This window comes from Acipenser ruthenus, chromosome 31, assembly GCF_902713425.1.
Source record: "Acipenser ruthenus chromosome 31, fAciRut3.2 maternal haplotype, whole genome shotgun sequence".
NCBI classification, from domain to species: Eukaryota; Metazoa; Chordata; class Actinopteri; order Acipenseriformes; family Acipenseridae; genus Acipenser; species Acipenser ruthenus.
In genome coordinates this window covers 15,221,257-15,244,486 of record NC_081219.1, presented here as the reverse complement: position 1 = coordinate 15,244,486, position 23,230 = coordinate 15,221,257, and the positions used below count along the sequence as shown (strand labels likewise).

The 23,230-nt window shown below is 45.2% G+C and overlaps 3 protein-coding genes across 5 annotated transcripts in view; 1 reads left to right on the top strand and 2 right to left on the bottom strand.

Annotated features, from left to right (window-relative positions):
* Positions 1-233: 233 nt before the first annotated feature.
* On the top strand, positions 234-3,644 carry LOC117962596 (protein PAXX-like). 3 transcript variants are annotated; one of them, XR_009309598.1, is made up of 7 exons: positions 234-487; positions 1,213-1,273; positions 1,774-1,823; positions 2,183-2,382; positions 2,585-2,663; positions 2,764-2,863; positions 3,535-3,644. XR_009309598.1 is itself a non-coding variant. In XM_059005451.1 (7 exons), the coding sequence occupies exons 1-7, from the start codon at positions 357-359 to the stop codon at positions 3,587-3,589; spliced, it is 651 nt and encodes a 216-aa protein (XP_058861434.1). In that variant the 5' UTR covers positions 234-356; the 3' UTR covers positions 3,590-3,644. The 3 variants fall into 3 exon arrangements, 2 of the variants coding, with proteins under 2 accessions (XP_058861434.1, XP_058861435.1); XM_059005451.1 differs by having other exon boundaries at positions 2,610-2,663; XM_059005452.1 differs by lacking the exons at positions 1,213-1,273; positions 1,774-1,823 and having other exon boundaries at positions 2,610-2,663.
* Positions 3,645-4,068: 424 nt separating this feature from the next.
* LOC117396669 (chloride intracellular channel protein 4) lies at positions 4,069-12,130 on the bottom strand. The gene is made up of 6 exons (XM_033994791.3): positions 11,652-12,130; positions 7,619-7,728; positions 7,157-7,282; positions 6,319-6,425; positions 5,199-5,374; positions 4,069-4,900 (listed from the first exon to the last, which is right to left on the bottom strand). Exons 1-6 carry the CDS (start codon positions 11,685-11,687, stop codon positions 4,736-4,738), a joined length of 720 nt encoding a protein of 239 aa, XP_033850682.2. The 5' UTR covers positions 11,688-12,130; the 3' UTR covers positions 4,069-4,735.
* A 1,389-nt stretch (positions 12,131-13,519) lies between these two features.
* Positions 13,520-23,230, bottom strand: part of LOC117396916 (ATP-binding cassette sub-family A member 2) — a 47,697-nt gene continuing 37,986 nt past the window's right edge. Inside the window, exons 34-49 of the mRNA XM_059005453.1 lie at positions 23,137-23,197; positions 22,547-22,721; positions 21,881-21,996; positions 21,492-21,639; positions 21,178-21,301; positions 20,557-20,689; positions 20,163-20,283; positions 19,829-20,007; positions 19,333-19,474; positions 19,031-19,165; positions 18,613-18,716; positions 18,432-18,524; positions 17,526-17,628; positions 17,044-17,181; positions 16,711-16,923; positions 13,520-16,354 (exon numbers count right to left, since the gene is read on the bottom strand). Of these exons, the coding sequence (XP_058861436.1) occupies positions 16,319-16,354; positions 16,711-16,923; positions 17,044-17,181; positions 17,526-17,628; positions 18,432-18,524; positions 18,613-18,716; positions 19,031-19,165; positions 19,333-19,474; positions 19,829-20,007; positions 20,163-20,283; positions 20,557-20,689; positions 21,178-21,301; positions 21,492-21,639; positions 21,881-21,996; positions 22,547-22,721; positions 23,137-23,197 (2,021 nt within the window). The 3' untranslated portion in view covers positions 13,520-16,318. The remainder of the gene's footprint in view (positions 16,355-16,710; positions 16,924-17,043; positions 17,182-17,525; positions 17,629-18,431; positions 18,525-18,612; positions 18,717-19,030; positions 19,166-19,332; positions 19,475-19,828; positions 20,008-20,162; positions 20,284-20,556; positions 20,690-21,177; positions 21,302-21,491; positions 21,640-21,880; positions 21,997-22,546; positions 22,722-23,136; positions 23,198-23,230) is intronic.

The window sequence follows — 23,230 nt, the reverse complement described above, 5'->3', positions numbered from 1 at the left end:
TGTGAACAAGCTGATTTCAACGCGCCCTTGCACAGCAGATAATACAGAGCTAATCGTTTATAATGTATGTGTTGTTGCTGCTGATGCATGGATCTATTTGGTATAATAACTGATACTGCACGCATTGCAATAACAACATCAGTGCCATGTTTACACGAGAGGCCAGAGAAGACCAGACAACGAACCGCAGAGACATTTCTGGAAACTACAACTCCCACAATGCTGTAAACAGACATCTCCTCTCCGTCACGTGATCGCCCCGCCTTTAACTCGAACAACAAACACGCCCCTCTTTGAATCTAACGAGAGAGAGAGAGTCCCACTTCGATCTGGGGCGTTCATTACAATCTACAGAAATGGAGTCTGGTGCTGGAGATGCCTGCACATCATTGTCCAGAAATGAAATCTACGGCATCGTCGTTAACAGCGTCGATCGAGACCAGTACCTGTGCTGTACAAGCGGCAGAGGAGGCGCGTTCAATGTATGGTGAGCCGGACAAGTAACCCTGAAGTAGAGCAGCCCGGGGTATCTTTAAATAAGACTGCATTCGTGAAACACGCCGTCACTGTAGGAGGGTGTGCACACACACGCTCAACGTGCGCTGCTGCTGCTCGTATTGTAACGGGTGCATATTTCCATTACACATCATAAGCAAGTTGTATTAATTGCTGTGAAAGTCTGTGTTTTGCAACTGCGTCTCGTAAAGCCATGCCATTGAAATGCGTAGATTGACACGGTGCTATTTTAATTTACACACGAATTGAACGAGTTTTCCCTCTGTTGTGGCTTTTTATTAATTCCGGCGTTAAAGGAGTCGAACCCACCCAGCTGAGGAGACGAGCGGTTTCTGTGTAACAAGAAGGGAAGCGTGGGGGCGGGTGTCTGCTCTTTGTAATTAAAGAGACCCGCGCCATCTCCTGGAGCGGAAGACCGCTGACTGTCGCCTCACACCTCCAACAGAAGCATTGAACATGAATGCAGCTGAAAAATAGACGAGACTCATTTCCACTGGAATTACGAGTAATTAACTTGCAAGCATCACAGACCACTTTACCTAAGAAGCGTTTTGAGCTGGTTTAATTTCCGAGTAGCTGCTGGGTCCGGGGTTTCGTTTCTCCCTCAAAGGGGTTTTAGTACCGTGCTGATCAGTGCTGCACTGAGACACTGAGCCAGCACGAAAGAGCCACTGTGTTTTCTCCTCTTCTCTCCAGCATTACAAACGCTTCAGACGTGTGGAGCACAGAGTTTACCAGCGAAAAGCTGTCTGAACATGTAAGTGCACTACACTGTTAATAATAATAATAATAATAATAATAATAAAAAACCGCTCACCGTTCATTAGTGACACCTAGTGGATTTCTTGAGCACTGCCAGTGCTTGAGTTTGCTTGCAGTGCTGTGACGTGTTAAACGATGTCCATTCAGCTCAATGCAGGCTGTTACAAACGTATTTCTGCTGTTAAGTTTTGAGGATGCCAATACAAAGCATGAAGAGCTGTGCAGCCTCTTGTCCCAGGTGAAGCTGTGTGCTTGTGCCTCTGTGCACAGGGAGTGGGGAGGACTAATGGCCAGGCCTGGGCTAGTGTTGGGAATCAGACTCCTGTTGCACAGCAGTGTCACCCATTCCAGGTTTTACTACGAGCCTGATTAGCCTCTGTGTATAAGTAACAAGCTCGGGTATGTCTTAGTAAACTCATCGCAAAACCAGGAATGGATCAAACTGCTATGCAGTGGGAGTGTCCTTTCCATCTCTGTGTTGTGTGTTTATTTCAGAGACGTCAGCATGGGGTCACCAGCACAGAGGAATACAAAACCAAACTCCGGTAAGGCAGAGCTGTGATTCAGCTTCGGATGGTCGTCTTGTTATTTTGTGCAGATTTATTTAATGAAATAATAATAATAATAATAATAATAATAATAATAATAAATAATAATAAAACCAAACATACATCTAAACTGAAATACAGAAGCACACCAGGTACAGTTTTGGGTAAAAGAATACATTTACTTAAATTCCACTCACCACTCCGGTTTTGAAATGATCCCCCTCTGTGCAGCAGATTCTGGACATCCCTCCTAGATTCTACAATTACAGTAGTTTGCCACCGCGTGGCACTGTGTGCTATGTCTCACGCTCTCTCTCCCCCTCCTTGCTCTGCATTTCTCTCTCTGCCCCTCTCAGGAAAGCCCTGCAGGGTGTGAGCGCCTCCCTGTTGGTGGAGGGCAGTATAGCCACACTGCGGCTGGGGAGGGATGACGACCCCAGAGGCCTGACCTTCCACCTCATAAAGCTGCCTGATGCCAAGGCGAGGCTGGAGCTCCAGGCGGTGCTGTTCGGGATGGCGGGCCGGGTCGGTGTGCTGGAGCAGCGCCTGGAGAGAGGTATACCTGAGCACCACAGCGCAATGCAATGCAATGCAGTTCAATACAGGACAGTGCAATCCCATACCCTGTATAACATAGCACAATACAATACAGGACAATAATACAGCATGTGTTTGTGATAGTGCTGATACAGCTAAGATATAAGAGGTATGGATTGGATATCAGTGACTGTTCTCCAATGCTCTATTGCACTGTATAGTCACTAGATCTTACCCCACCTCTAGAGGGAGCCGCCACCGCCAGCCCTGTGAAGAGCCAGCAGCGATCAACAGCAGCAGGTAAGAGTAGACTCTTTCTTCACATCCTGCGCTGTGGCGTGGTTTGCTGCGGTTTCCTTCCGTTAATCTCTTCATCGCTTTTCTCCTGATTCCCTCTCAGATTTTGAGCCCAGGATGCACGCGACCGGAGGAGGCAGGACATCCGCCGCAGTCAAGAAGCGGCTCCCAGGGGCCTCTCTCATTAACCCGGGGAGTAAAAGGTAACAGCTCCCAGGAGACTCCCTCTTTAACCCGGGGAGTAAAAGGGAACAGCTCCCAGGAGACTCTCTCATTAACCCGGGGAGTAAAAGGGAACAGCTCCCAGGGGCCTCTCTCATTAACCCGGGGAGTAAAAGGTAACGGCTCCCAGGGGCCTCTCTCATTAACCCGGGGAGTAAAAGGTAACAGCTCCCAGGAGACTCCCTCTTTAACCCGGGGAGTAAAAGGTAACAGCTCCCGGAGACTCCCTCTTTAACCCGGGGAGTAAAAGGGAACAGCTCCCAGGAGACTCCCTCTTTAACTCTCTCTCAAGCCTGGTTAGACCGGTTTAGCAGTTTCACATGAGAGACAGTGACTGCTCGTTATCACACTCAAGTCTATTAACTTTTTGCTGGGAGAAAGCGTGTCAAGGAGAAATATTGAATGTTGATTTGATTAATGCTTTATTGGTGATCAATCACCATTAAAATGGAACGTTGATATGTTTTTGGCATGAGTGTATGTTCAGAGGAAACCTTTTTTGACCTAGCTGAAAGTGAATTCAGTCGGGCCCTTTACTCTTGGGCTGCGGTGACATGCATAGACAGTGTGTGGTTTTTTTTTTATGAGCGTTTGGAATATCTCCAGAATAAACTGAGCGGCTTTGTGTTCGTTTCGTTTGTTTGTTTTGCAGAAAAGTGAAAGCGACTGGGGTTGCTTTTGAAGACAGTGAGGAGATGAAACAGTGAACCTGGAAAGCGCTCTGCAGCGTTCATCACGCTGCGGAGAACAGGTTCAGCACCCGACAGCAGAGAGTTCTCCTGCGCTTCACTGTGTGGAGCTGCTGTCTCTTGAAGTTTCATTCTGACGTCACTAAAGCCTTCCTTCGATCCGATGGAGTTCATGACTGCGTGATAGACATGCAGGACTCCTGCTTTGTAGGATAAAGATGAACTTGGATCGGAAGAACCATATCAATTACTTTTTATACAAATTTTAGCTTGTGCTTTTTAAACCCAATGGATTTTAAACCCGATTTCATTTTTTTTAAATAAATATTTTGTAATTCAATTGAATCTTCTCCTTGATAGAATAATACATTCTGTTAAAACCTTTGGTAGCCAATCACAAAGGGACTTATTGAGTCAAGCAGTTTAGTAATGTAGAATTAACTCTGTGCTTTATCACACCAGTAATAATAATAATAATAAAATACACAGAGGCAGAGTCTTAATACACATTTACATTTTACTACGTTCAAAATACTTAATTGCAATGCAATTACAAATGCAAAACTTCCTTTACATTAGACATAATGTAGGTAGAATAATATTACTATACATTAGTTAATGGTGCAATCTAAAGAATGATTAAATATGTTTTATTTTTAGAGAGTTCTGCAGTTCAAAAAACATATAAAAATGATATCTTGGATGCGACAGAATTCGGGTCATTCCCAGGGTATGCCTCCAGGGGTCACTGTATGCAGGTAGTTGTGAAGAGAGGATTGACTGAAATCTCTTGTATTTCTATGTAGGATTGAAGGTTGAATCCTCTTGCTTTGGCAAATAAATGTGAATGGAATTAGGTAACCATCTTAAAAGCGCTGCTTGAAGAAAATAAATAAATAATAATAATAAAAAAACATCCCACAGCTGTTCCTCTCCCTGTCGTCCACTGGGTGTCACCAGAACCACAGAACAGTATCTAAATTACCAGTCATCTGTTTAAATCTATATTTCAATACCGCTGTTCATTAAAATACAGCGGGGGAAATGTTAGTGATTTAATGGCGTGGTATTAAGATCATTCAAATGGAGTTCAGTTTCTGTGCAGATTTGACTGTGGTTAAAGATTTATGTTTAAACCACACCCCCCCTCCCCCCCATCCTGCTTCACTTTCTCAGGTACTGTGCCACGGAGTGATAGGCCAGCAGGATCTCCACGTCCGCGGGGCAGGTGTTGATGAATTCTTCCTGCGTGCTGGCGTTGTCAAGGTAACGCTTTAACCCGCTCAGCGATGGAGGGATTTCGAAGTCACGGTACTTCCGGCACACCACCTGATCAACCGAGAGAGAGCCTGCGTCAGTCAGATCACTATGAGAGAGCTGGTGGTGATGGTGTGATCTCAACTACTGCTCTCTGAGGACTGGGTCAAGAACATCACTAGGGGTGTGATGTTACTGTACACGTGCTGCTCCTGATGGGCTGCTTTGTGAGATGTGTAAATCGATGACATGATCATTTACTGAGAATTTATTAAAAGGGCATTCTTAAATGAGATGGGGGGGTAGCAGAAATGAGTTTCCCTGGCCTGTGTCTCTGTGCATGGGAAAGGCAGCTGGCCCTGGCACTGACCTTGACGATGTGCAGTTTGGGCAGAAGGTTGCAGTCGGCTAGTGTGAGCTTGTTTCCGTCCAGGTACCTCCTCTCGGACACGGTGATGTTGGGCTTCTGATCCAGCTCATGGGGCAGCGGGGAGCGCAGGTACCGGTCCAGCTTCATCAGGCTCTTCAGAAAGTTCCTCTCCAGCACTGCAAACACAGGACAGTCACACACAGCACAGTCCCATTGCACAGTACCACTGCTGCACACACAGACACACACCCACTCACCCAATGACCACAGTAAATATTTTATTTTTGACCATCACTTGGTACAGACCTTTGCCCTTTACTGCATAAAATCATCTGAACCCTAGGATCATTTTAGAGAACATGTAGGAGAAATGGTAACAATCTGTCTAGACTGTGATGCCCAATGCTCTCTGTGGCCCAGTGCTCTGTCTGTGTGGTGCTCAGTGCTCTGTCTGTGGTGCTCTGTGTGGTGCTCAGTGCTGTGTGGTGCTCAGTGCTGTGTGTGCTGCTCAGTGCTGTGTCTGTGGTGCTCAGTGCTGTGTGTGTGGTGCTCAGTGCTGTGTGTGTGTGGTGCTCAGTGCTGCGTGTGTGTGGTGCTCAGTGCTGTGTCTGTGGTGCTCAGTGCTGTGTGTGCTGCTCAGTGCTGTGTGTGTGCTGCTCAGTGCTGTGTGGTGCTCAGTGCTGTGTGTCTGTGGTGCTCAGTGCTGTGTGTCTGTGGTGCTCAGTGCTGTGTGTGCTGCTCAGTGCTGTGTCTGTGGTGCTCAGTGCTGTGTGTGTGGTGCTCAGTGCTGTGTGTCTGTGGTGGTGTTCAGTGCTGTGTGTCTGTGGTGCTCAGTGCTGTGTGTGGTGTTCAGTGCTGTGTGTGTGGTGCTCAGTGCTCTGTGTCTGTGGTGCTGCTCAGTGCTGTGTGTGGTGCTCAGTGCTGTGTGTGCTGCTCAGTGCTGTGTGTCTGTGGTGCTCAGTGCTGTGTGTCTGTGGTGCTCAGTGCTGTGTGTCTGTGGTGCTGCTCAGTGCTGTGTGTGGTGCTCAGTGCTGTGTGTCTGTGGTGCTCAGTGCTGTGTGTGTGTGTGGTGCTCAGTGCTGTGTGTCTGTGGTGCTCAGTGCTGTGTGTCTGGACTCACAGTCGTTCATGGAGGGGTTGGGGTTCTTCACGTAGGCAGAGAATCTGTGGAAGATGTCGTTGCCGGCTGTGTTGGACTCCTTGTAGCGGGTGCACATTTTTGGATACCTGAAATAAAAATAAAAATAAATATATGGGTACAATCTAATGAGAAAGCCGTGTACTGTATTAGTGTACTGTACTGTAGTATAGTGTATTGTATGTATGAGTGTATTGTATGTATGAGTGTATTGTATTATACTGTATTAGTGTATTGTATGTATTAGTGTATTGTATTATACTGTAGTATTGTGTATTGTATGTATGAGTGTATTGTTTTATACTGTATGAGTGTATTGTATTATAGTGTATTGTATGTATTTGTGGATTGTATTATACTGTATTAGTGTATTGTATGTATTAGTGTATTGTATTATACTATAGTATTGTGTATTGTATGTATGAGTGTATTATTATTATTTGTTTATTTAGCAGATGCCTTTATCCAAGGCGACTTACAGAGACTAGGGTGTGTGAACTACGCATCAGCTGCAGAGTCACTTACAATTACGTCTCATCCGAAAGACGGAGCACAAGGAGGTTAAGTGACTTGCTCAGGGTCACACAATGAGTCAGTGGCTGAGGTGGGATTTGAACCGGGAACCTCCTGGTAACAAGCCCTTTTCTTTAACCACTGGACCACACAGCCTCCTATGTATTGTATTATAGTGCATTGTATGTATTTGTGTATTGTATTATACTGTAGTATAGTATATTGTATGTATGAGTGTATTGTATGTATTAGTGTATTATATCAATGTGGCTGCTGTGTGTCTGGATTGAGAGGGGCAGAGACTCACTGTGGCGGTGCCAGTGAATCCTCCAGGAACTCCTCGATCTTGTTGGTGTCGGTCCGCACCTCCCCGTTGTACAGCAGGAAGGGGGGCTGCGAGCCGGGGGCCAGGTCCTTCAGCACCTCGGGGGCCCTGCGGACACGGGAACGGGGAGTCAGAGCGGGGCTCAGACACCACAACACCAGCCTGCAGCCTGGCACAGCCCCAGACAGCAACACAATGCAAGATCAGGGCTGTCAGCTCCACGTTCTGGTGTCTGTAAACACTCCACTATTTCTGTTATATAATCATGATAATAATACTAACATAACTGAGACAGGCCCGTCTGTATGTTCTGTTGGGTGTTAACGAGCACTTGGTTTGAAGCCTCCCAGCACAGTGACACTGGCCAGTGAAACAGCGCCTGTGTGTGCGTGTGTGTGGGTGCTGGACAGCTCTGTGCTCTGCGTGTGACAGGCAGTGCCTCACCTCTTCATGTCGACGGTGGTCAGGGTGAAGTTCGCTCCTTTCAGCCACAGGATCATGAAGAGCCGCTGGCAGAAGGGGCAGTTCCCGATGCTCTCCCCGTCGTCGCTGGCCTGCGCGGGAGGGAAGCAGGGAAAGAGAGAGCCGCCATCAGAAATATTTGTAACTTATTGGTGACCCTCTCTAAAGCCAGGCCGTCCCTGCTGTAATTTAATACACTTGGTTGCTGTATGCTAAACGAATCCCGTCCTGTAGTTTAAGGGTGGCGTTTTATAAGAAACCACAGCCTACACGACTATTTTCAATGTAAACCTCCTTTGTTTTTTAATGTTAAGTTGATAATTATGCCAGTGCAGTTTAACTGCTAACGCTCTAGTCAAATACTAGACGCTTACTGTATTGCCTTCATATAGCGGGTCGCCTTTGCAATCGCCTGATTGGTTCGTTAATCTTTCCTCTCATTGGCAGTTTAGTGCTTGTTCTGTCCAATTACAGCGTTCCAGTCATGATACTGTATTTGCATTCTGAGGTGATATTAGAGCGCTGTGCGGCGGAGAAGGCGGGGAAGTTCACGCGTCAGTGTTTGGTTCGTTGCTCTTTCTTCTCATTGGCAGTTTAGTGCTTGTTCTGTCCAATTACAGCGTTCCAGTCATGATACTGCATTTGCATTCCGAGTTTATATTAGGACGGTGTGCTGAGGAGAAAGCGGGAAAGTTCACGCGCCGGTATAGGGAGTGTTTCTTCAGGTGTTTCCCTCAGAGCGGGAAATCAGCGCTCGACCGGGGCAGGCAAGTTTGGACTCCGGGAGGGAAAGGTTAGCATAGTTATCGTCTACAAAGACAATTACCACAGCTTGTTTTAAATGTAATAGAAATAAGTACAGTTTAGCTTCGGTGTGGCGCGTGTAAACCAAGAGCCGAGACCTTCTTCCGAAGCCTGGACCTGAATTTACCGATCAGCGGCGCTCTGCTGCTCTCTGCTGCACACGGAGCTCAGGTACTAGTAAACATTTCTGAATGTGTGCTTTTCTGGATTATAACCGTTAGAGGAGCTCCTGTTTTTGCTCATGTACTGCTGAAGAGTTTCTAAGTACTGTAGATGTATTAGTAATTGTTGGGTTATAGCGTTTCTTATATATATATATATATATATATATATATGTGTGTGTGTTTTCTGTTAAGTGTTTGGTATGGTTTCATGTTTGCTGTGTCCGGTGACAGCGTTGCGGTTCTGATGCTGTTTTTGCATTGCGACGCTGTGTCGAGGGGAGGCGGGAAAGTTCACGCGTCAGTATAGCGAGCGCTGTGGTGCGGTTCTGTCACAGCGGGGTTTGGCATTACTCAGTAGTACTTCTGAATTATCCTGGGATATACTTTGTTACTAAACTCACAGAGCATGTGAGCGGAGCGGAGCGGGACCATTTTCCTAGGAGCGTGGCGTGGAGTGGAGTGGCGTGGCGTGGCGTGGCGTGGCGTGGCGTGGCGTGGAGTGGCGTGGCGTGGAGTGGAGCGTGAGCGTGAAGAGACTCTGGCACCGCTCCCGCGCCAAAAGCAAAGGAAAAATATTTGAGACTGCACGTATGAGAGTAGCTTTTGCGATGCTCCGACAAAATCATGCAATCTATGAAACCTCCCTGTATAATTAAAGTTAACAAAATAATCAGTAATATCCCATTTGCACAGGAAGAGTTTTATTACAACCGCGAAAGCCGTTGTGTGCTTGCATATGAACCATGTTAATTGCAAATTTCACAAAGCTTATATATGTGTGTGTGTGTGTGTGTATATATATATATATATATATATATATATATATATATATATATATATAATTTCACAAGGGGTCAGTGTATGTTAGGATCGCGGTTGTCTTGAGAGTGATCCCCTCGAGGTGCAGAAGATTCACTTTACCCAAAGCGGTTTCATCACTTCAGGTAAAAATGAGATTGAATTATTCTCCAGGGAAATAAATATAATAATAATAATAATAATAATAATAATAAACCTTTAAAAACCCTGTTATTGCTGTAGTAAATATTTTGCAACTTTTTTTCTAATTGTAAACATGTCAGTTATAGTTATCAAATGTATTTGACAGAAATTAATGTTTTAACAATCAGTTTTACTAAAAACATAACAGTACCCACCGGAACTGGATCCCTGCTATTTGTGTCTGGTTTGTCTGTACCCTCCCCCTCCCCAAAGTGCAGCAGCTCATCCAGGGAAACTTGGTTGAACGCTTGCCTGCTGGTATTTATCATTTTCTCTATTTCCTTTTTCTGTTATCTGTGTTTTCTTCAGTTTAATAAAATGTGTTTTTATGTTGGAGACAGCACTGTATTGTGATCTGAGCGGTGAGCCACACAAACTAGTCAATAAATGAATTTATTCAGTTGTTATTTTTTAAGGGTTTTCACTTCAGAACCCAGCTTTCCTAAACTTTGCTTCCTGCTGTCTGTGTTTTACGTCAAGAGAAACAAAATGAAGTGCAACCTCTGTTCAGGACCAAAGAACATTTCGAAGAGAGATAAAACTGTAACATTTTTAAACTACTTGGGCTACGTGCAGCTAAGATGTTTTTTTCTTTTGTAGTTCATAATGATTGTGCTTGTTTTTTTTTTCTTTTAGTATAAATTAATTTGCTCTTACTTGAATACAGAGTCTAGTGTGTAAAACAGAATGAAGTTTCTGCTCTTTGAATGCTGTCCGCCACTGTCTTTATTTTTTGCTGTGTCAATGACATGCAGTGTGTATGTGTGTGACTCGTAAGTAAAGGAATGTGGCAGCTCTGCATTTCTCTCCTGATTAACCCTTTGCCCTTTAAGAAACTCTGCCAACTAAAATATCCATCACACCCCCTTCAAAGGCTGCACACCAGTCAAGAAAGTATGCGGAGGATTTTTCCTGAGCATTTCCTGGTCGGATCAGCGAACCAGAACGAAGCATGGCTCTCCCTGCGTTCTGTACGAGGGAAGCAGAGCGATCTCCACTTCCTGTTTACAATTTTCAAGTGCCAAACAGCCAAGGAAAATAGAGAAATAAAATCATCATTTGAGGAAAATACTCGATAATTTACCTGCTCCTTTTCGCAACATAGACATTTCTTGCTAGTTTTGTGCTGTTACCTGTACAGCGGTTTCATTCCTCTCCGAAAATGTGCCTCACCCTTTGAACTTGCTTCAACACAAGTATCTAGTGTGCTCATTCACTAGTGTGCGTCTGATTAGCCTGTCAGCTGGACCTGGTGAGGTGATACAAGAAGACATCGAGTGGAGGACGCTTATCTGCTTCTCCACACAGTCTGTTTAGTGTAAGGCTACCTCTAGTCATGAATTGACAATGTAATCTCATCCAAATATTTGATGCTGTGCATGACTAACCTAATAGACAGCCAGGTAGGAGTACCAGCCCAAGTGTACACACTGTAACAGGTGAGCTGCCCTGCAGCCTCCCTTGCCAGAGGCACTACTTGTACTAACAAAAACACAACTCGCCAAGAACCAAACAGCCATCAGTCAATAAACACACGCTTTTCTGAATTGAAGAATGACGTTTTAAAGCAAGGTGGTGTGTGCTACTTAAAACCGTACTAGAGTAGATCAACATACAGCTTAAAACACAAGAGGCTGTAATACCCAGACATTCTGTACCAGACTGTGGAAACAGCACTAAAATCCCTTACAGTCCCAATATTACAAATACAAGCCTATTTTAAAACTATGTTTAAACTACATAAGTCACTGTTGGATTCATGGACGCTGGGTTTCAGATTTAATTTTCGAGAAGCTACATAAAAGACACAACAGCATCTACAACAGCTACAACCAAGAAGGATTTTACATTCAGCAGCCAGATGCCGCAGTAATTCTGTTTGGTAGCCAGTACTGGCACGTTTCCAAGCCGCGGCACAACGGTGTTGGCACTTTTGTCTTTATGCGTTGATTTTGCGTCGAGTGCTGGCATTTGTTTTTCCTAAAATCCATTTCAAGGAGGCCCTCATTCCCGTAGGCATGCAAGAAGGCACCAGAGCTGCTTACCTTGACAAACAGTTCAATTTTACTGGCTTCAGCCATCCTCGGCAGCAGCAGTGATTGTTCCCTCTGTGTTCAGTGTGTCCCACGGAGCAGTAGGTAGGTGCAGAGATCTTCAGCTTGTGTGGGAGGAATGGATTTGAACATGTTTAAAACCTGACTTGCCACCACACCCTCCCTGCCACATGACTGCATTCCAGTGGCACCCTACCGGCAGACCTGTCTAACCAGTCCCATGCACGCTCGGCTTTACTTTTCAGTTTATCTGCACTTGTCAGAAGAAGCATCTCTGGATTCCAGCAGCTTCCTGCAGTTTCGAGATCAGGTTGGTGTGGAGGATGATGAGCACGCTACTCAGATCCAGCCGAGGGGAATAAAGCTGTGTTTCCATTGTCACATGTGCTCCCTCAACCTGCTTTGAGAATGCCTGACTGTGGAAGAACAGTGTTAACGATGGGAATGATTTCTAATCAAAACGTGCCCCCAAGAAAATTGAGTTAATTAAATGTTGTATATTGTTGGCCCTTAAAATCGTTTTGCAAAACACTATGGGCTGCTCCAGTGCTCGGAGAAACACAGCAATTGTACGTATTAATAATGCCAGCATCTCTACAAGATTATGTAGTTTCCTGTTTATGCGGTTCAACAATGAAGGGTGTGGATGTGTTTCTCCTCAACCAAGAAACTGATGAGTGTTTGTTTTTAAAACCTTTTTCTCACGCTATTGAGCTACTCATTTTACAAAACTACTTATTATTCAGCAGATCTACAGTGCAAGAGAATAACCTGAGTTTATAAATCCACCCGTTCTACTGTAGGAGGAAACTTCCAGCAATAAGGGCTGTTGATGAAATCATTTGACAAGACGCCTGCTGAAGAACGGAGCACCCTGCTGATCAATACATCCTTTAGTGAGCGCTAACCAGCATCGCCTCTGGCATCTTGCTTAAGAGACAACCACCTGTTGAAGACAAACTTCACTGAAATTTGAAAATAGTTTGTGATGGGACGATTCTAAATCAGAGTTAGCAGGTTTTCGATTTAACTGCTTGGCACAAACACTGCTGCTTGGCTCCAATACCCCGACACATTGAACTTGTGCAGGCAGTTTAAGAAACTTCAAAAAGGACATCTCTCTCTCTTAATGAATGACTTTGCGTCTCCATAGACCATGCTGAGTGTCTGACTGGTGTTACGACGAGCAGCAACAGGTTTATATCGGGAGACCAAATTAGAAAAAGGGGGTGGAGTGTAGAGCTGAATCTTATCAGGGAGCTGGAGAGCCAACGCCTGGAATGAGCAATCCATTGACGGAGCACGCGTCTGTGACAGTGTCTTATAATGAAGGGTGGAAGCTGATATCATTGCTGAGCACAGTCAATTAGTTGGTTAGGAAGGTGGAGGTGAATCAGAGGCAGGGAGTGATGTCATCATAGAGTTGTCTTGGTGCTTGGTGCTCCACAAACAATACTGGTGGGTCTGCATGGAATCCTGGGTAATTTAATAATAATTGTTAAATAGGACCCACCCAGCTTCAGTAACTTTGTGCTCATTAAACCTGCTGCATTTCTGCGTGGACTTGCTTCTGCCTCAGACTACAGATTGTCCTTTCAGTATTTCAAACCTGTTAAAAAGCTTTCCAGCCAGAAAGATAATGCCACATCTTGTTTCGAACCACCTGCCCCTTCATGACCCCCCCTTCTGAGGCCTGATTGGTTTGACATCACCTTCCGGCCTGCAACAGATTATTTACATAAACAGAATCCCCAACAAATCAACTTCTTTATGAGGAAATAATAAAGAAATAAATAATTAAATAAATAAAATAAAAATAGGTTTGTGTCTGAAAAGTAAAAAAGAAGCAACAAGACACATTCTTAGTTTTGTTGTGTTATTTGAATGGGACTTAAAGAAGAAGTTAATATCCTTAAAACACGACCCCGTCTGGGTATTTGTATTGTCATGAGCAGAAACAATTCCAATTTACAGGAGGAGACAGGCCAGCAATCAACTGGGTGAGTGCTGGGGTTAAAATCTGAAGGGTTGACTGGTCCATTAATTAGCACAAGGAGGACAAAAGGTGAAAACCGAAAGGTCAGACGGGGGGCACGTGATAAAATCGGCTGCGGGATGGAACGTTACAACATTGACAACGGGTCGATCATTTACAACAAAATAGTTTTTACAAATTTATACATTTTACAATGAAAATAGAAATCCATTACTTGCAAAATAATGTTCTTTTTCTACTTCTGATTTTTATGTTTTCTTTCATAGATGTACATTTACAATAAGTTAAAAATGGAATAAGTACCATAGACATTCCAGACATGCTCCTTTTAACAGCCTCCCTCCTTTGGGTAGCCAGTAAATAGGAGCGGAGTGCAAGCCACGCATGGATAAAAACAGCACAGACACTGGTTATATTTACTAGAAAATAACTATTCAGGCTCAACAGCTTCATTATTAGACATAACGTTAGGGTTATATAAAAAAAACAAATATCTCCTCTATTATGTTATCTCGCTGTCTCAGCAAATTGGCAGTAAGTAAATACGTTGGGCACCATTCAGAATTGGAACATTCCCCATCAGAGTATAAACAGATCTGATCGTTCGATAGCCATCAGCACCAGTCACAAGCAACATTACTTCAGTTGAGATATTTCAGATTTTGTTTAAGCTCACATTTAGTTTCAGTTTTACTATTAAATGTGTTTCAGTTTCTATTTCAGCTTTAGTTTTAAAGATGATTTCTTACTCCTATTTCTTGCAAGCAGCTGAAAACACATTTGGATTATTTAAATGTTGGTTTTAAAGACCCCCTTTTTTGTTTCTTTTTCTGAATTCTGTTCCATTTGTTTCTCTTATCGTCAACGGAATCACTTATTCCCCGATTTTATTCGTTCCAGTCTCCGTTAACGAATAGAACTTGGGTTACAAGTTACATGCTCATGGCTGAGCAGAGTGACATGGTGTCTGCTAGTGATGGTATCCCAGCAACAGCACTGACGGACAATCACTGATCTTGAATGCAGCCCCATTCCCAGCAGGCAAAGCTAAAAGAAAACTAAACCTCAAAACGGCAGTCGGGTACAAAGGTGCGGCCTGTTAATCCCATTAAAAAAGGATTTACTTTGATCTCCGAACAAAGCCCAGAGAAAAACAAAAACGAACAGCGGGGCCACCTACATTTCACACCCAACGCAGGTTATTCTGTTGAAATGACTGTAAACTGTTAGAATTTCAGCACTGTACTGCACACCTCACAAATCACATCCTTGCCATTCCCAATAAAATGCACAGAACAAGAAAAACCCTCCCTCCGCGCCACAGTCAATCCAGGTTTCACGGCGAGCTGAAGAGACAAAATTACTCTCTAGAGGGAGAGGTACCGTGTTTCCACTTACAAAAAAAAAAAAAACATGGACCGGCTCAAACTGTTGAAAACTGGGAGTCATCTGTCCACCCTGATGAGGGTACAACCTGACTCACTCCAGTGGGAGCTGGCAAAAAGAAGATCCCAGCTATATAGTGACGGGTGCAACCTGATGACGATCCATACTGTTGTCATGTTCAACAGTAACATATTTTCATTACAAGGGGGTTATTATTATTATTATTATTATTATTATTATTATTATTATTATTATTATTATTTATTTTTTAGCAGACGCCCTTATCCAGGGCGACTTACAATTGTAAGCAAATACATTTCAAGTGTTACATTTCAAGGGTTTGGGGGAAGAAAAAAAGAACTGCACTCATATTTGACAGGTCTTTGAGGAATGGATTCCAGTTACACTGAAATGGAGACATAAGGATTTAGTCAGTTCAGTCTGCTCAATTAACTTGGATTAACTTATTTTTAACGGCCTCTGCAGCCTTCTCATTGAGAACATTTGGGGGAGTTGAAAGACTGGTGCTTAGTGCCTGGTGTTAATCCAGCCTGTAAATGATATAATGACAGGGTTGATTACCTCGCTAAGTTACAGCCTGCGCACACGGCTGTTAGGATATATAAAACTAAGCAAAACAACAGGTTCATTTGCAAGCTCGATTTTAGCTCAGGGAGGAAGAGAAGCATGGTTTTTAGGATTAATTCAACAGGAAACGGGAAAGACGGATATGAACTGGGCTTCTGCATTAAACCCGGAACGTGAAGACAACTGCATACAAAGGCAGGGCACGACACCACCACTGCACAGCTCCCAGACCCCAAACAAGACTGGATCAGCCCAGCAGACTGAGCTGAGCTGTAGAGAAAGGCGTATAGAGCACATATTTACAACACATTACTCCCTCTTCACTTAAGAAAATCAATCCACAGCAGCAGCAACAGGGATCTTTTTCCTTCAGCAACCGACAACAAATGAGTCTGAAATACAGGTCCTGCAGTAACAATGAAATGCGAACAAAAGAAACCCCAAACATTCACAGTCTAAAGCAGCATTCAAGTGGGTCATGTTGCTTGGTTCAGTTGAAGGGAGTGGTTTAAAAGAAAGTTTCAAATGTTTTTTTTTTTAAAAAAAAATGTTTTAAAAGACTTTAAAGTGCCAGCAGCTTCTCTAAATCCAGCACAACATCCTCCCTCTGGGACCAGCGAGCTGCAAGACTGTGTCCTCCTCTTTGTTTCATTCCAGAAGATGGCTATCCCGGTCCCTTATGTTGCTCTCAGCACAGAGTGTCCGTGTTGAATGACAGCTGAGCCTGAAAAGGAAGGACAGGATGAGAGGAATAGATAGAGAAAGCAGCAGTCGTCTCCTTCACCCTCCCTCCTGTTCCTCTGATAGGTTTCCTTTAGGTTATCTGGATTACAGTCTCTAATAAGTTTACTGCCTAATCAACCCAGCCCAAACTTAGACGGTCCTTTCTCTTACATTAGGTAATGGAGCTTAAAGACATAACCTCCCACAGCGGCAGGTAACAGCGGACACGAGTGGCACTGTTGAAGCAGTTTCAACAGGGGAAGCTTCTGTCCCTACATCTGACACCACCGTTTAGAAATGTAAACAGACGGGTCTCCATTCTCATGTTTGCTCCCCTCCCTCTGCCCCCTCGCTCACCCTCTCCTCCTCGAAGCTGATGAGCCCCTCATCGTCACTCTCCAGCTCCTCTGGCTCCGGCTCCACCACCAGTGCCCGCAGCTCTGTGTTGGTGGCTCGCGGTCGCAGCAGATTCAGGACTCGCTTCAGGGGAGACTGGCCGTTCCCTCCAAGGGGGGTGCTCTCCTGCTGCTCCAGGTTATCACTCTGCTTCTTTGCGAAGTTCACAAACACCTGCAGCAGAGGGGCAGCACGGAGTCAGATAGGGGATGCCATTATTAGAGTACACCGTGTGTGTGATTGTGTGCCAGCGAGTGCGTGATATTGCATCTGTATACGGCATAAGTGACTCACGTTGTCCAGGGTGGTCTGGCTCACAGAGTAATCCTCAATGCCCAGCACCTCCACCACCTGCTCCATCTTACTGAAGACCTGTGCCAGGGAGATGTGGTCGGACTTGAGCTGGTACTGCACCTTGGTGTGGTGGCGCTCCTGAGGGCAGAGGGGGAGAGCATAGGCAGTCACGGGTGCAGCTTCACCTTCTCAATATCATATTGTGTTCCATAATTCTCTTGCTGTTTCTGCTTTGATCATTATGTGTGCCATGCCAACTGACTACTCAAGCAAAAACAAAATGCATCTGAGAAGAGGTTGAATTTATTAAGTATCCGACACCTTTAACATCTTATCCTTGGCAACTACCACCCCATTGGTATTATTGTTATTATAATGAAGCTATCTGCACAGGACAGAAATATCAGCCCCAGCATCATGTTTTTAGGGATGTACGATGCTAGGGTTTCTCTCAATAGCGCGTCACTCTGGGAAAGGCCTACCTTGAGAATGGCCTCCGGGAAGTTCCTGTTGAAGAATCGCACCACCTCCTTGACGTTGAGGCTGGACTTGGTGCGCACCGTGATCATGTAGCCATCCCCAAACCTGCAGCGGGAGCACATGGAAAAGCGTTCGGATATGAAACAAACATGCCCCTCTCTTCCTATCAAAGGAGAAACTGATAACTGTACCCGTCTTTGGCGTAGCATTCCTGAGAGCTTCACAGCCCAGACACGGGACGGAGAGATTTGAAAATCACAGCACAGAACACACCTGCGGTAGTCTGTACCAGGTTGGGGCACGTCACTTCTTATGAACAGCTAAGGGCAAACACTGCTGTCAGCAGTTACTCAAAGACATGAAATACAGGAAGCAGAAACAGCTGCCTATTATACTGATCTACTAGAACATGTTGATTGTCCGTTCATTGCTTTTGATAAATATATAATTTATACACTGCAGAAGGCACTAGTCGAATCATTTGGTCTATTTGACTTTTGGTTTATTTTAATTTTACCTCTGCTGACTGAGTACTTTTGAAGTTACGGATGTTTACAAAAGAAGTACAGATGTATTTAACAATATATATGTCATTTCAAGAGATATCACTTTTGAGAAGAGTGACCTGACAGTTACCCTAACCCATTCATTCCATTAACAAAGGCATGCTACAGAAGAGACACTTCTGGACCACAAGGACAATTCATCCAATTCTAAGGCCCCCTTATTGTGGAATACAACAATGTGCATGACAAAGCACAGGCACGCATAGTCAATCCCATGGTAAAGCACGGCTAATGAATCATTATTGTATGGTCTAAACAAAGGAAGACTGAAATAATATTGTGTCCTTTTACCAAGAAGCAGGGATCATTTTAATATAAAAGGTAAAAGGTATACAGCTGTACCTGTTTTTCAGGTGCTGAATGCTTCCCAGGCATTTGAAGTGTCCGTTGACCATGATAGCCAGCCTGGTGCAGAGAGCCTCACACTCCTCCATGCTGCAGGGACAGAGGAAGCTGATTTTAATTCACTGCCAGTTTTTACCTTAAGATAACATCCTCAAAACCCTGCTGTAACCCCGCCCACCTGTGTGATGTCAGCACTACAGAGCGTCCCGTTTTGATGATGTCAAGGATCAGGTTCCACAGGAAGCGCCGGGCTTTGGGGTCCATGCCTGTGGTCGGTTCGTCCTGAAAAAATAACTTGATTTTAGGAATCTTCAATAGTGAACACATGGGGAAGTCTAGTAATGAGAGCTTACTTTAAAAGCTTTTTGCTTCAAGAGAAAAGATGATTTATGTTACAAACCATTTAAACACCTAAACAAAGAATCCTGTTATTAACCAGCCTTTTTTTTCTATATTCCCTACAATGACAAGCAACCCTTGTGCAGAACAATACATGCACAGAGATGCATTCCTTTCTCAATCTGGATCTGAACATTCCCAATCTCATTCCCAGCCTGAACCAGCTTTCTCATTCCCAGCTCCCGGGAGTCTCTTACCAGGTAGATGAGGGAGGGGTATCCGATGAGGGCGATGGCGGTCGACAGCTTCCTCTTGTTGCCCCCGCTGTACGTCCCGACCGGTTTGTCTGCGTACTTTGTCAGTTCTAGCTTGTCCAGAGCCCATTTCACCACCTGTAGAGAGGAGGAAGTGGAGGGGAGGGCAGGAGATGGCAGTTAGTACACAGCCCTTCACTTCCAATGAGCTCTGGGCTTGACTTTCAAAGACTCCCTGCAACACCTGATGGCTAAATAAGGGTTTTGTTAACAAGTCTCTGAACGCTTCTGAAAAGCCTCCTCACCCTCTCCTCATCCTTCCAGGGCACGCCGCGCAGACGGGTGTAGAGCTCGAGGTGCTCCCGGGCAGTCAGGTCCTCAAACAGGGCGTCGAACTGCGGGCAGTACCCCAGACTCTGCTGCACTTTCAACAAGTCGCGCAGGATACTGGGGGAAGAGAGAAAGAGAAGGGGAAAGTCAGTCAGGGAGACTTTGTTTTTTGGCAACAAATACATTGTATACAAGGTCGAGGGCCTGATTGATTATTTTAGTCTTGATTCATTTAACAAACTAATTCCAAAAAGTACAATAAAATGACATTAAAATAGAGATTTATCAAATATACATCAACACTGCAGTACTTGTGAGTATGTTGACTGCGATGTGGGCATGACATGTAAAAATTGCCCACAACACAACTTTGAGGACCACTGGCCTAGTCCGAATTTTTTCCCTCTGGATTCAATTCCATGGAGCACTCCCTCACCACCCTCACTCTGTAAATGCTGCCCCCCAGCATACCTCCTCCCACTGATGAAGGCTTCTCCCCCTGTGGTGCTCTCATCGCCGGTCAGCATCTTGAAGGTGGTGGTCTTGCCAGCCCCGTTGACCCCCAGCAGACCGAAGCACTCCCCTGGCCGCACCCCCACACACAGCCGGTCCACCGCCAGGATGCGCCCCATCTTCCGGGACTTGTATACCTGCGAGGACACAGAGAACAAGAAAAACTAACAACACAGCATAAAAACAGAAACCAAAAAAGCAGTAACAACTGAGAATGCAACGATAATGGCAGTGGATATATCTCTTGAGTTTAGTGCACACGTTGAAAGAGGAATGGTATTAGATGTGGCACCTTGGTGAGGTTCTCGATCTTCAGCATGTCGTTGTCAGCGTCGCCCCGCAGCACTCTCCGCCTCTCACACGCCACGTCCACGTCGTCATCATCGATCGGCTTACTAGACACCGGAAGCCGCCTGCAAGAGGGAGAGAGAGAACGGGGGGGGTCACAGGATAGCAGGAGAGGGAGAGAGAGCAGGTGGGGTCATATATATGCACACACACAGGGAGAAGAGTATGTAACTTAAAAATAATGTATTCTTCATATGTTGCAGGTAGTAGCTACTGCAGTACTGCAGGTCAGGTTAGGCTGAGAAAACAAAAACAGATTTACGCAGAGACAGCCATCTCTGTATATTGACTAATAGATAATGCCACGCGATGGTCTTGGCAGGTGGAAGGTGACGTACTGTGGCTTCCTCAGGAAGTTGTACTGGCACATGATGGTGATGAAGAATCCGACAAAGCCCTCGATCGTCATGGCGACCAGACCCCGCGTCACGATGTCCCACTCGAAGGGTGACTTCATCTTGTCAAACTGGCCTGTGGGAGAGGAGGGGTGGAACAATTACAGGAAAATAATCTGAAACACAACCATCATTTCAGTTGCTGTCCCTCATCTTCATGGCATGCCAGCTCATTGCTTCTTGTCCTGGGCTAATTGGAGGCGGGTACTGTATTGTAACTGAACCACAGTGAAGCCACAGTGGTCTTCCAGCAGCTTCTCTTTATCAAAGATGATGTGTCACTAAATGGTTTCCCCTGCTATACCTGTACAGCCAGAGCACGTTCACTTGCAGCAGTACCTCATTGATCTGTTAGGTGCAGACCACATGCATCAGCCCCGGACCAATGTACTACTCTGAATGAGGCAAGATACTGTAAGAAGATGCAATAAAGATCTCCCTAAAAGATACGGTACCTGTAATACCAAGTGAACACACGCAACTTCAAAACGCTCAATCAGAATTCGATGGTAAAACTGTAAAAAACCAAGCAGCTAAGTGAGTGAGATGCTTGTTAGCACGCACCGATCTTGGCGTAGTACTCGTTGATGTACTCGTTGTAAGCCATTTCCATCAGCCCGTGACCCAGGTTGTAGTTGGGGAAGATCAGGAAACACGACTTGAGATAGCTGTTCACTAGCTTCAGATCCTGCAGAGAGAGTGACAGGGAGAGAGACAGACAGATCAGCATTATTGCAGTACTCTTGGCATTTAGTCAGACAGGAAGACAGATGGACAACGACCTTGTCATGGTCGAAGAGCAACACGGAGATAGACAGATGGACAAATCGTTACCTTGTTGTGCTCAAACACACAGAGAGAGAGAGAGACAGCACTACCTTGTCGTGCTCGAAGAGCTGCAGCAGGAAGGTTGCGACGGTGGCGGTGATGCCGATGAAGAGGTTGATAACGATGAGGAAGACGTAGGCTGTGCTGGGCACCTCGAACCAGAACGAGGCGGGGTACATGATGGGCGTGATTGACCACCTGGGGGGGGGGGGGGGGGGGGGGTGCGTATACTGTTATGAGAAATCTACCCAATAAGGTTTTGAAACGCATTGCATAGTTTACTGGTCTGCAGTTTTGAGTGGGGTTCTCTTGTAGTTCTAGAGCACTCTGCAGTTTCGAGTTCTCTTTCATGCACTACAGCTGTACTCTTTGTTACAAACAGGACAGAGGAGCACCATGACAGCAGATGAGGTGTGAGCTAGACTGGCCCTGCACTCACCCGTAGAGCAGGAAGAGCGAGAGGACCGCTGGGAAGTTGGTGGGGGAAGTGTAGGCGGGCAGGTCGAACACAAAGAGGATCAGCACACAGCAGGTGGCTGGGACCAGGTAGTTCAGCTGGGAGAGCAGAGAAGAGAGTCAGCAGCACATTCACACACTGGGACAAGTTGGATCATAATGCTAATGCACACCGCATGTATAATTGTACCATGTTAAATGTGAAGTTTCTTTCTGGGCAAGGCAACTTCTCGAAACACTGTAGAGTTGACACAAACCGTCTACAAATTTTATACAATTTTTGACAAAAATAATGTCTACAAATTTTATACAATATAATAATATAACTGATTTATTCCTCTACTTTGTGCACACTCAATTATCAATTTCCTTTTTAAAGATTTGATTTAAAACTACAGTGGAAACGTTGTTAAGAGGAACGGGAGCAGTGTAGTAAATTCATACTGTTGGTGGACTGCTATCCTGCAGCTGAACTCCCATTCCACTACAGCTGATTCGTTCCAGGTTTTACAGTGAGCTCAGTCTGACACAACCATGACTCAATCCTCCTTAATGACACACCCTGTGCAGGTCTCAGGTGTGTCTGTAACACCCAGTGTATTTATTGGAATGCCTCCCCAGACGCAGGGTTTAGCGTGGCTGCGCTCACCATGTCCCACACGTAGTTGGCCAGCCAGTAGATGACGGGGTCACACCCGCTCACAAACTGCAGGTGCTTGGCTTTGGTGGACTTCTCTGCCACCAGGAAGACCACGAAGCTGGCCGGGACGAAGGACATGGCCACGATGATGAAGATAGCGATGACCACGTCTGTGCCCTGCAGCCTGGCCCACAAAAAAAAAAAAAAAAAACAGTTTATGTGACATGGCAAAGCACCACAGCGTCTGACTTGCAATCAGGTGGGCCATTATATTTCACTGCACCTTGTGTGAAGACAGCAGTGAGTTATTTTGAATTTTTGGGGCTTTTCTTAAAAGACTGAATTATAAGAGCACAACTTTGTGAACTGAAAACACAAAGGATGCCAGATGTGTGCGTATTCAGGAGCAGGAGACTTGAAGTCTTTTCCAATTCTTCAATAAAGACAGACATTCCAAACGTGTCGACTAGGAGTCTTGCAAAAGTCATTTTGTCATTGAATTATATTTCTAAATTAGACCCAAGATGAGGGCCTAGCAACGTTACTGATATCCTGGGCCCCCCCTCACACTGCCCAGCCGTGTCTGACAGGGTTCTTACAGGTAGTCGAGGGACAGGCTGGCGCTGGTCCGGTTCATCGGGTGGTTGGTCACGGTGATGCCTGCCGAAACAAAAACAAGGGGGTCAGTTTCAT

Bases quoted from the DNA above. Each gene is read 5' to 3' on its own strand.
- LOC117962596 (XM_059005451.1), top strand. From the start codon at position 357: ATGGAGTCTGGTGCTGGAGATGCCTGCACATCATTGTCCAGAAATGAA. The intron at 2,383-2,609 runs GTATACCTGAGC...CCCCACCTCTAG, and splicing joins GGAGCAGCGCCTGGAGAGAG to AGGGAGCCGCCACCGCCAGC. The intron at 2,664-2,763 runs GTAAGAGTAGAC...ATTCCCTCTCAG, and splicing joins GCAGCGATCAACAGCAGCAG to ATTTTGAGCCCAGGATGCAC.
- LOC117396669 (XM_033994791.3), bottom strand. From the start codon at position 11,687: ATGGCTGAAGCCAGTAAAATTGAACTGTTTGTCAAG. The intron at 7,729-11,651 runs GTAAGCAGCTCT...CCTCCCGCGCAG, and splicing joins AAATTGAACTGTTTGTCAAG to GCCAGCGACGACGGGGAGAG. The intron at 5,375-6,318 runs GTGAGTCCAGAC...CTGTGTTTGCAG, and splicing joins CAACCCCTCCATGAACGACT to TGCTGGAGAGGAACTTTCTG.